The sequence below is a fragment of the Conger conger genome, chromosome 3 (assembly GCF_963514075.1).
Source record: "Conger conger chromosome 3, fConCon1.1, whole genome shotgun sequence".
In the NCBI taxonomy this organism is placed as follows: domain Eukaryota; kingdom Metazoa; phylum Chordata; class Actinopteri; order Anguilliformes; family Congridae; genus Conger; species Conger conger.
In genome coordinates, this window is record NC_083762.1 from 18,790,470 (window position 1) to 18,802,876 (window position 12,407).

A 12,407-nucleotide genomic window follows, 5' to 3' on the forward strand; every position below is an offset into this window, starting at 1 on the left:
AACTTGCCGGAGACTAATGCTACTACAGACTCAATACACTATATCAAAGCACATTTTTATGACATTTCAGCATTAGTTACTGACATAACACTGAATGTTGTGTAAGGCTTTTCCCATTTCAATGAAGTCATCTGTGATACTTATTTTTTTCTTCCACCTCTCTTCAACTAATGCATTGCATTCTCTTCTATCATCTATGTGCATCTCTTGCCTAACTGCTACCTCCCTTACCACCCTCTCCTACCACCCTCTCCTGTCCTTCCCTCCCCCGTGTCCCCCTCTCAGAGTTCGTGATGCAGACTCTGACTCTGTGAACACCATGGTGGTCCATGACGAAGAGGCCGATGTTCGGGTGGACGTGCAGACGGGCTACGGGGATCAGACCATGCTGGTCCAGAGGGTGAGCTGCCTGGGGGAAGGGGCCTGCCTCACTGGGCAGCCTGCTGCCCATCATCCCTGCCCTTTGCTGAATAACGCTGTAGACCACAATTTTTTGCTGGCTGCCTGTGCTGTTCTCTTTGGTTCTGGATATCGTACAGTGATTACTGGTAGAAGTTTCACAAACATGCATCTGGAGGAAATTTAGAAAAGCAAGCCAGCCACAACTGTGTTACTATCCCTGTGGGGAGCAAATCTTGATCAGGTGTAATCTATCGTTACTGAGTTTCATTCTGACCTTTCAGGTGTGTGGACTGCACAAGTGCTCAAACCCTAATTTCTAAATGTGTTCAGTTTGACTACAAACTACCATCCCTTTGTCAAGTTTATTGACATCAGGTTTTGTGAATGGCAGTGCAAAGTGCATTGTGGGATTGTAAAAGGAACAAAGAGAATGGCTTTGTAACCGGTAATATAATATCATGCATTGCGCGGATGACAGTAAGCTCTGTTGCTGTAGGGAATGAGGTAGTGAAAGTGTAGCCCAGCTGTCAGCAGTGTGTGCGCTGTGCTAATGTGCTCCTGTCGTTGCGCAGACCCCAGAGAACCGTGGTCACAATGGCTACACAAACCTGCCGGACGTAGTCCAGCCATCTCACTCCCCCACTGAGTCTGCAGCTCACTCCTCCCCGGGGAAGGACAACGCCTACGACGTGAGGAAGGCCTCTCTCTCTCTCTCTCTCCCTGTGTCTGTCTGTCTGTGGGTGTGTCTCTCTCTCTCCATGTGTCTGTCTGTGTGTGTCTCTCCCTCCCTGTGTCTGTCTGTGTCTCTCTCTCCCTGTGTCTGTCTGTGTGTGTCTCTCTCTCTCCCTGTGTCTGTCTGTGTGTGTGTCTCTCTCTCTCCCCCTGTGTCTGTCTGTGTGTGTGTCTCTCTCTCTCCCCCTGTGTCTGTCTGTGTGTGTGTCTCTCTCTCTCCCCCTGTGTCTGTCTGTGTGTGTGTCTCTCTCTCTCCCTGTGTCTGTCTGTGTGTGTCTGTGTGTCTCTCTCTCTCCCTGTGTCTGTCTGTGTGTGTCTCTCTCTCTCTCTCTGTGTCTGCCAGTGTGTGTGTCTCTCTCTCTCTCCCTGTGTCTGCCTGTGTGTGTGTGTGTCTCTCTCTCTCTCCCTGTGTCTGTCTGTGTGTGTCTCTCTCTCTCCCTGTGTCTGTCTGTGTCTCTCTCTCCCTGTGTCTGTCTGTGTGTGTGTCTCTCTCTCACTGTATCTGTCTGTCTCTCTCTCCCTGTATCTGTCTGTGTGTCTCTCTCTCTCCGTGTATTGTATCCGTCTGCTCTCTGTTTCTCTGCATACCTGTCTAACTAACCGTTCTCTTTCATTACATTGTAGCTGTGATCTTTTCATCTGTTTGTTTCCATCTAAAATATGTTTGCACCACCTTACCCCTTATATGGGGTGATCCGTGTAGGAATTGCATCCATTTTTATACACAGTCCCACCTGCCCAACTGCAATTACTTTTAGTCCCCTAAAATGGGTGGACTATGTATAAAAAGGATGTAATTCCTACACAGATCACCCAATATCGATGGAAGTGCCCTCAAATGAAAGGTGACAGTCTGCACTTTTAACCTTTTATTTGAAATCCAATGTGCTGGAGTGCAGAACCAAAAGAATAGAAATTGTACACATGCATGCCCATGTGTATTTATTTGCATGAATCTACACTCAGTGATCACTTTATTAGGTAAACCTGTACACCAGCTTGTTAATGCAAATATTTAATCAGCCAATCATGTGGCAGCAACTAAATGCATAAAAGAATACATTTGCTGATCTCATACATTTGCTGATTTTCATGCACAGCAGTCTCTTGAGTTTGCAGATAATGGTGCAAAAAACATCCAGTGAGCAGCAGTTCTAAACACGTTGTTAATGAGAGAGGTCAGAGGACAATGGCCAGACTGGTCAAAGGTGACAGTAGCAAAAATAACCACACATTGCAACAGTGGTATGCAGAAGAGTGTCTCTGAACACAATGCATCAAACCTCTAAGTGGACAGGCTACAACAGCAGAAGACTTAAGTATACAAAAAAATAAGTCTAATGAATACCTAATAGTATTCATTAGTGCTCACTGAGTGAATATCAAAAAATGAAATATGTCTTGTGCCAAAGGGTTGAAATGGTCCAGACACACTCATTTTCCTGATTTCAGTATCAAACCCGGGGCTTGATCAAGACTGCTGGCAAATCTTCCTTCACAACCTTTGTGGACCTCGGAATGTACCAGCCACACGAGGGTCCAGAGGAGGCCATGTCGGCAGCAGGTGAATGTTGTCACGCGTCTCCTGGCACAATGCGCCCCTCTGTCGTGAGAGAGGAGCACTGGCATAAGCAAACTGGGCCTGTCCAAGAGCTGTGAGCTGCACATAGTTCTCCGTTCAATCGGCCCTTTCTGTGTCTGCATCTGTTTGTGTTTCCCAGCACAATCGTTTCTTTCTGAAGAAACTCACTGTCCTATGTCTTACTGTATCTCGCTTTCTCTCACTGTCCTAGGTCTTACTGTATCTCCCTCTGTCTCTCTTATGCCGTGCCTGCCCATTGTTGTTAGGAGAGGTGCCATACCAAATAAAATAGTTTTCAGTTGCGCTGATAAAGTTGCTTAACCACTCCACCACACAAACCAAAATAATGAAATAACGCGTGATACGGATCGCATTAAGAATGCTTAATGGTGCACGTGCTCTCGGTAACGTGGAGCTGAACGATCTGCTCCTCAGCTTTCGGCTCCAGGTTCGATCAGATGCGTCTGAGCGGCCGGAAGGGCTCGGTGGTCAACGTGAACCCGGCCAACACCCGGCCCCACAGCGACACGCCCGAGATCCGCAAGTACAAGAAGAGGTTCAACTCCGAGATCCTCTGCGCGGCGCTGTGGGGTGAGCGAGGGAGAGGGAGTGCATACAGAGGAGAGCTGATGGATGGGGGGGTGGGGGGGGGGGGGGTAAGGTATGTTTTTCAGGACGCTGTAACGGCAGTGTCTTTGTGTGTCTGAATCTATACTGCTTATGTTGCACTGTCGGTCTCTCCCTACGCACTACGCAGTGGTGTGGCTGTACAGTGCAGCAGCTTGTTAGTGCTGACTGTGAGTTTTGGGGGCGCTGCATGACTGGGTGTGTTTGTGCTGTGCGTGTCTCCTCAGGGGTGAACCTGCTGGTGGGCACGGAGAACGGCCTGAAGCTGCTGGACCGCAGTGGCCAGGGGAAGGTGTATCCCCTCATTAACTCCCGCCGCTTCCAGCAGATGGACGTCCTGGAGGGCCTCAACCTGCTCATCACCATATCAGGTCACCGGCGCCCTGGCTTACAAATGCCATTCATTTATGTTACGTTTATTTGGCAGACGCTTCTATCCAAAACAATGTACAGTGAGTGCATGAGACCTGGGTCAAGATACGTCATTGTCATTCAGATACTTTCCTACTCTTTACTGAGCTTGTCTGGAGTAATGAAACCTAATGTATGAAATACTCTCAAAGTGCAAACCCTGCCTTCTGGTCCTAAATTGGCTCAAGTGCACCAGGCAAGATCATTTGAGCGCAGAACTGTATTTGAATCTGAAACCCCATTACATATTTGAAGACCCAGGTCTGAAGAGATTTTATCATAACGAATTGGCTGAGAGGCCACAGGCCATCATTAAATGGCTTTCTTTACACTCTTATTTCCTAATGCTCTTACACTGTGTGTTTCTTACACAACTGCAACATTCACTGCAGCGTATTTGAGTGGTGTTGTGCTTATCCTCTCCTTCCCTCAGGCAAAAAGAACAAGGTGCGGGTGTACTACCTGTCCTGGCTGAGGAACAAAATCCTGCGTAACGATCCTGAGGTGGAGAAGAAGCAGGGCTGGGCCACGGTGGGAGAGATGGAAGGATGTGTCCACTACAAAGTTGGTGAGTGAGCCGGGGATATGGGACCGAGTGATGGGACAGGAGGGGGAAGAGGCCGGGCTGATAAAAGGAAATTTGTACAATTGAGTCTGTTAACATTTTATAGACACTGGTTCCCTTTTAATTGAATAACCTGTGGTTTCTGCTTGCAGTGAAATACGAGAGAATCAAGTTCCTGGTGATCGCTCTGAAGAATTCAGTGGAGGTGTACGCCTGGGCTCCCAAGCCTTATCACAAGTTCATGGCTTTCAAGGTAGCAACACGTTTGACTGGAACACGTTCATGGCTAAAATCTGCCGTAAAATGCAGTGTCAGTCCCAGCCAGCAGATATCTGTGTTCATTTCATTCCCCTCCATCTTTCCCCACAGTCCTTTGCCGACCTGCCCCACAGACCCCAGCTGGTTGACCTAACGGTAGAGGAAGGTCAAAGGTTAAAGGTCATCTATGGCTCTAGTGCCGGGTTTCACGCTATCGATGTTGACTCTGGAAACAACTATGACATCTACATCCCTGTGCATGTGAGTGTGTTTCTCATAGACATTGTTGCTGGTGAACCAACTCATTGAGTATCATTGCACCATTTCCCCAATAAACAAATCCCCAGACGTTTAAAGAAGAAAGTTACAAGAAAATGTGCTAGATGTGTCAGATATGTTTTGTAGTTTTGATGATTATGTTTATTGTTGGAATTAAATTGGAATACATAGGGATTTGATGAAATGGAAGTTGGTAATTTTGGTAATTTCTTATAGCAGCATTGCTCTTTAATGCACCTCTGAACCCACCTTAGATCCAGAGCCACGTGACGCCCCATGCCATCGTGTTCCTGCCCAGCTCCGACGGCATGGAGATGCTGGTCTGCTACGAGGACGAAGGCGTCTACGTCAACACCTACGGGCGCATCATCAAGGATGTGGTGCTGCAGTGGGGCGAGATGCCCACCTCCGTGGGTGAGGACCCCTTTCACCCTGCGAGATTTCGCTGTACCCCTCTCACAGCCTGTATCCTGCAGTGTTGTTGGTTAAGGCTGTGCGGGTTATCCCTGCAGCCATGCCTGACCTGTGTGTGGGTGCTGACTGCCTTCTGTTCCTTCGCAGCATACATCTGCTCCAACCAGATCATGGGCTGGGGGGAGAAGGCAATCGAGATCCGCGCTGTAGAGACCGGACACCTGGACGGAGTCTTCATGCACAAGAGAGCCCAGAGACTCAAGTTCCTGTGTGAGCGAAACGACAAGGTGAGGCGCACACACCTCTCTGTGCGCACAAGCACAGACGCAACCCTCCACATTTGCTGTCCTGCAAATGGCAGTTTGTGGCACGACGGTGCCAGTTCTAATGGTCTTTGTGTGTGTGTATATGATATGTCTTTCTATCTGTCTCTTTCCCTCTCTTGCTCACTCTGTTTTACTCTCTCGCACTCACTCTCTCTCTCTCTCTGTCTCTCTCTCTCTCTCGCTCTCTCACACTCTCAGGTGTTCTTTGCGTCTGTGCGCTCTGGAGGCAGCAGTCAGGTCTACTTCATGACTTTGAACAGGAACTGCATCATGAACTGGTGAAGCAGAGCCTGCCTTGTCTGCCTGTCCAGCCAACTCTTCCTTCAGGCATCAAGTAGGGCCCCTTCACTTGGGTAGTGTCCCGGAGAGGTGGGGGAGTGAGTGGACGGAAGACAGAGAGGACGGGAGTGCTTCCGGTACTTTCCGCAGCGTGGCTGAACAATGCTCCATTGCTTCTTTTATGGTTTCCTCGTGTATGAGCGTACGCACCTCATCACCTGCCTTTAGTCAGCTGTCTTAACCAACTGAAAGCCCCCCCACTAACCAACCCACTAACTGAGTGACACATTGCCTGACGGAAGTACTCTCAACTGACGGACGGAAGCTAGCAGTGATGCTGACGAATTGATCCTTTTCCTCACTCTTATCTGGGGAATGGGTTGATGCTCTTGATTTGTCTGTACATATTTTTGTAGCCGTTCCAAAGCTCTGAAGCCATTATGAGTCTACTCTTCCTCCACCTTATAGGAACTTTTTTGGACTTGTGGGTTCCAAGTGAGGAGGGGACTCATTAGAATTCCTTCTCTTTACAAAATCGTGACGAAAACTGTTATCGCATTGAATTATAAATAGTTACCGAAGCAATGAATAACACCAGGGTGTGATGGTACCACTGAACCTTATCTGCCCGTGTCTGTCTTTAGTGATCCTACAGGCCAGTTGGTTTGGTTTTCTATTGATGGGGCCAGTCGTGGAAAAGAGCTCTTTGAGTGGAGGTTGGAGTGGATGTCATGGAAACACTGTAAATATTGCACTGCTTGTCAGGATGGATGTGGTCTTCAGGCCCTCAAAGCTTTAACCCCAGTTCTGATTTTCAGTACATTTATAAATAATTAATGGCTATATATATATATATATATATATATATATTTTAGAATGTATGTCCCTGAAATTGGAGATGACTAACTCGGTAATATATTTCATTGATTCGCAAGCTGTGTTGTGTGTATACTAAATTGCTGTGGAGGGGCATGAAATAGCGTTGTTATTATCGGTGCATATGATGAGTAAGCAGAAAGGGTTTTTTTAATCAAGGTTTGCAGAAATTAGATCTGCTTACCATTTTTAATCCTTTCTTCCTCATATAAATGGTGGTTTTGAGTTTGATGATTGACTCCGCCCACACCAAACTCCATGTCTTTAAAATTACCGCAACCCTGTCAGGACTTGATTTAGGGTTCTGGAAAATCTTGTTTTTATTTAGCTGGGAAATTAATCGAGTAGTAAATCCATTTCGGGGAAGTGTTGTCAACAAAACTCTCCCTCTATCACATTCGGTCATAACCCCTCCTGATGGCCTCAGGGCTTTCTCTCATTCACTCTCTCATTACTTCACTTCGCCCTCCTTCCCTACCACAGACTGCCAGCCTGCCAGTCATCAGTGTCCCAACCTGCTACATGTTTCCGCTGATCATACCCTATCATTCAGTTGTCGGTCAGTCTGCCCCTGCTTCCAGGTCATCTCCACTCCAGTCTCCCCATCACTACCCTTCCTCTTTTCCTCTGTCACCAGCCACCACCAGCTCCTTTCTGCTTTCTCCATACTACGACGGCATTTCACTTCATTACTTCCTTACTTAACGAGTTCTTGGGAGTTCTAGCTGGCCAGAAGTGTGGCGGGGGAGAGGGTTTTCCTGGCTGCAGACGCTGCAGAACCTTACCGGAGTCGGCTCCGGAGGCGTGAAGGAAAGCTCTTTTCAGACTTTCCCAGAAAATCACTCTTGTACCGTTCTGAGTGTTCAGTCAACATAATTTCATGCTTGTAAGAGAGTGGCCTTTTTGGAAGGTCGGTGGGTTGGGGGTTGTTAAGTGGAGCAATAGCTCTGTGGTTCACTGTAGATACAGAACTGTACTCTAGCATCTGTGCAAGGCCATCTTTTTCCAGCCCCGACTCTGAGGCTTCAGACTCACTCAACCATTTTGAGGCTGGTTAATCAACATGTTTATACTAATATGTGTGTTTGAGTAGTGAATGCAAATGTACATGCTTTTTAAAATCTTTTTTATTTTATTTTATTTTTTTAGAATAAACCAAAAGCCAGAATATCGTATGTAGGTGTACATAAGGTGAAGTAATTAAAATCAGGAGAGCTATTAGATTTTTCTTATGCAGAGAACAAAATAGTATATACATATGTATGCAAGAAAGCACTAGAATGACAGGTGCCTATATATTGTGTTTATCAAGCACAGAATAGATTGTAAACTGAAATTGATTGCACTTTTTCGATCTGCCATTTTTTTTGCTTGCATATATAAATAACTTATTTTGGAACAAGGAAAGGCATTACACAGAAACATCCTTCAAGAAATTATCTAAAGTTTATTTTGTGATTCCACCATATATTGTCATTCTGGGAATTCTTTTTTTTTTTTTTTATCTGTATTTTTTCCATATTTTTACAAAATTATTGTGCCTCATTTAATACAGAATTGGGTTGGGACCAATACATGGATAAATCTGTCCATGTAAGGATAAGTAAAATAGATATCTGACTATCTTAGGTTTAGGGTGTGACTTACTGCATCCCTGCAAGTTACTGCAAATTAGCATGAGTATTTATCTGGCCTTAGCTGGGTCCTATGCAACTGAAGTAGTTCTTGCAAAAATATGTTTATTTATTTCAGACATGTTCATTTCTTTGGGGGTTTTTTTGCTTGGTTCGGCCATCGGTGCGTTACGTGTGTAATGCTAACAAAGTGCCCTGATGTGAACAATCCCAGTTCTGCTAAAATGTAGTTGTGACAAGACAAAAATACACAGTTACCTGCAAACAAAATGGAGTTCTATTGTAGCTCTTGAAATCCCCGTTTTTCTTTGTAAGGAGAGTGTTTCACGGTATATGCTATTATCTTTTGAAATAACGTGCACAGCATCTTAATAGTTTATTTGCGTGTCTTAATGATTTTTGTGTTTTCTAATCCCCTAGTATACATGCATATTTGTTGATGGGTATAGTGCCTTGCTCCGTCTGATTGGATGGAGTGTGTTTGACAGTAAAATAAGCCCCAGGATGGGGAAGGACCTTGTTAGTGTTAACTCTGAGAATGGCTTCGGTTGCTGTTCTTTCCCCTCTGTAGTCCACTTCTTAACGCACTGCGATGGAAGCACACTTCACGTGCAGGCGTACAGTTCCCAACTGACCAGAGAGGGTTGCTGGGCCATGCTAAGACACTTGTTCTACCAATTTTAAATTCCAGCCTTCCTGGGCAATGCTAAATAAGGCTACCATACTGTTCTATTGGACCCATCCACACAATGAAAAGTGGCTTTTGGCTTTGAACTACTAAGAGATGGACCTAAGACCACATGGAATAAAAGCTTGCTTTTCACTGCGCCGCTCATACTGAGTAGCCCATGGCACTGTCAACCGAAAGCAATATAGGCAAAGGTGGAACGAGAGATTAATGCAACCGCACTGTTCCACTATAATTGTGTACAATAATATTGTAAGTGTAGCATATACACATGTGAGTGTTCACATGCCACATAAGCATATCTTTGTGCTTTCTCATTGCGCTGACATTGGGCTCAGCAGGGAAATTGTGTTCCTTTCGAGTTGCTCCTGTGTCCACGGAAAGCTGTCGCTGCATTCAGCGTAATGCCCTTTAGTGCCAGCAGAGGGAGCACTCAATGTTCATGCACATACTGAGGCCCCAAATTAAGAGGTTTCAGAATAATTGAACGCTAATAATTGAAGGTCAGAAGAGATTAATACATTAATGGGTTTAAAAGGTTTATAGATGTGATTTTGTCTGTTAGTACTGATTAAAACCATTTTAAATGTATTGCAATGAGAAGCTAAATTGAGATATTTGAAATATGAAATGTTTACAAGATATTAAAAAGATTTATAATGAAAGATGGATAGAGAATGTATACAGAGAATTCAGAAGGTGTTAGGAGAAATGCCGGATAAGTATGGCAGATATATTTGATATTTGGTTAGCCTATATTTTCATGAACGTAATTATAATATTTAGTAAAATGAGAAATCTACATTTAAAAAAAAATAAGATTTATTGTAAATTGAAGCACATACTATGAAGAATCATATAGTATATTTGGGTGTATGATATAACTGAGGGGTTTGATTTGTCTTCACTGTTTTATGTGGGTAGGTAGAAGAAAATCTGTGGGCGGGTGTGTGTGTGTTTTATGCCTGTGCCCCATTTTTGATCCAAGTAAATTCTACTTGTGGAGGTGGTGAGGATGAAATAAATTGACACCCCTCATTTGTGTTTTAAGATGAATAGACACCCACCCGTCCTACTGTAGCTCAAGGAGGGGTTCAGTCAGAAAGGGCACACTGGTGGACAGGGCGTGACACCCCCTGAGCTACCGATTACTGATGAATTCAGACACTTACCTGGTGTCACTTGGTAGGGAGCTATCCCAACCAACACAGAAATGTTCTCACAATGTTACTGGGAAGTTTTGTTAATGTTCTAACATTGACACTGCATTGCAGCAACATTGTGAGAACGTTTTGTGTTGGCTAGGATCGTCTCCTTTGTGGGCACGTGGGACCCTGGGTCGCTGTTGCCTCAGTCTGAAGTGGAGAAGTTGATAATGCGGTGGACCTGCATGTATGCGCTGGTTTTGGATTGGGGTGAAATCTAGATGGAACACCCAGTAGATTGGGGTCTGCAGAGCCTGTTTAGTCTGAGCCCTGGCACTGCAGACACACTACACTGTTAAAGTGATTGTTCTGTCCATGAATGCTGCACGACTTCTCCACATTGTAGTACTCCTGCGTCTTACTCCAGTAAGGTTATGGTGGCTGCCCACTGCATATTTCTTTGTTCTTTTTTATTTCAGCACTTTCAGTAATCCTAAACCCTATAGCGGGTTGTTAACGGGTGTTTAAATGCGGTGTTGGAATGCTCAGATTGCTTTGGAGAGGAGTCTTTATCGGTGTTATTTGGTATGGTCAAAATGAATGTAAACCGGCCTGTCTCCAATCTGTTACTGAGAGCCCCAATCCAGTCCTGTTCTCCGCTGACATGTTGACAGACACCCAACCTAAGCCTGAAGACAGAAGGTCTGAAATTGCAAACTTATTAGAAATTCATCAAATGTAGACTCAGTGAGAAATTTATTAGGTAGACCTGTACACCAGCTTATTGCAAATATTTAATCAGCCAATAATGTGACAGCAACTAAATGCATAAAAGCATGCAGACGTGGTCAGCTGTTGTTCAGGCCAAATGCCACAATGGGGAAGAAACGTGATCTAAATGACTTTGACCGTGGAATGATTGTTGGTGCCAGACAGGATGGTTTGAGTAACAAACCGGAGGGTTCTCTGAGAGCAGAGCTGCAGACTGACGCTGGAATGCTTGGTCTTAACCTTAACTACTGTAATGACAACCACAAACTTATGCTTATATATTAATACTTGATCATTTTGTAAATTTAGTCTGTGAATTGATTTGAATTTTTTCTCTTGATTTTCTCCTTTTACTGTTCAATGTTAAACTAAGGTGTGGACAGTGGCTAAAGTTTGAAGTTGAGAGTTGATATCCTCTGTGATGGGTTGATTTATTTTCTTTTCTTTTTTGAACAAGCTTTTTAGACGTTTGGTGTTTCAATGTTCACATTCTGTTTTGGAGCGGGACCTTAAGATTGTGTTTAATAGACTAATGAGATTAAGTCTTAGGATTGTGTTGAATGAACTCATGAGTCTTTATGCAAAATAAATACATTGATTTGTTGCGAATGCAAGTTGTGATGCCAAAGGCATATCTGTTGAATTATTTTCTTTCAACAAATAAATAAATTTCCACTGTGTGAACATCAATACTAATTTTCAGTTTTCAGGAGTTATTTCTGAGGAATACGTTCATGTCATGGTACACTGCCAAATACATGCTGATGCTTTTACTAAAGACTGAATTACATTACATTGGAAAACATTTTGTTACACATCTGATTCAGTTTTAAAATGGCTTTTCTCTTGCAAAATCTGTATAATTGTAAATACAGTGGCCTAGCATCATTGGGTCCAATCTTACAGTTACAAATCATAAGGCTGTCAATCTAAAATGGCTGTTAAATACATCATGCAAGAGTAACTGACTGAAAAAGAGTGACTTGTATACATATCTGACATTTGTCCAATATAGCAATTCTCCAGGTTTTCCTGGGGTAGGTTTTCACAGCAGTCAGCTGAAAAAAAACTAGACCTTGCTGGTCTGGGAATGGCAAGTATCACATGATGTACTATGGATGTAAATCATTCAATTATTCAGCTGAATACTGTAGCACAAATGAGTGGTATGTTTGCCTATGTCTAGATTGATGCATAACCCTGATCTACAGCTCTAATTAAATTTTCACAGGTTGACATACAATACATGATTGTTTTTGTGGGCTAATTGGCTGGTCTAAAAATGGGTGGAATTGGAATAAAAGCTTTTCAGTGGTCAATACTGTGTATTAATCTGTCTCTTCCTCTCTTCCTTTTAAAAGCCAACAATGGATATTTGTCTAAATAATACTTGACTATTAACCATAAAGAACATTTGA

The 12,407-nt window shown here is 44.0% G+C and overlaps 1 protein-coding gene across 2 annotated transcripts in view; it reads left to right on the plus strand.

The window, feature by feature from the left end:
• The window catches only part of LOC133123386 (misshapen-like kinase 1), a 32,646-nt gene extending 20,961 nt beyond the window's left edge, over positions 1–11,685 (plus strand). For both annotated transcript variants that reach the window (XM_061233835.1, XM_061233836.1), the window contains 11 exons: positions 286–400; positions 975–1,091; positions 2,587–2,698; positions 3,152–3,307; positions 3,571–3,714; positions 4,188–4,322; positions 4,472–4,572; positions 4,689–4,838; positions 5,111–5,270; positions 5,418–5,557; positions 5,795–11,685. In XM_061233835.1, coding sequence (XP_061089819.1) covers positions 286–400; positions 975–1,091; positions 2,587–2,698; positions 3,152–3,307; positions 3,571–3,714; positions 4,188–4,322; positions 4,472–4,572; positions 4,689–4,838; positions 5,111–5,270; positions 5,418–5,557; positions 5,795–5,878 — 1,414 coding nt within the window. In that variant the 3' untranslated portion in view covers positions 5,879–11,685. The remainder of the gene's footprint in view (positions 1–285; positions 401–974; positions 1,092–2,586; positions 2,699–3,151; positions 3,308–3,570; positions 3,715–4,187; positions 4,323–4,471; positions 4,573–4,688; positions 4,839–5,110; positions 5,271–5,417; positions 5,558–5,794) is intronic.
• Positions 11,686–12,407: the final 722 nt, after the last annotated feature.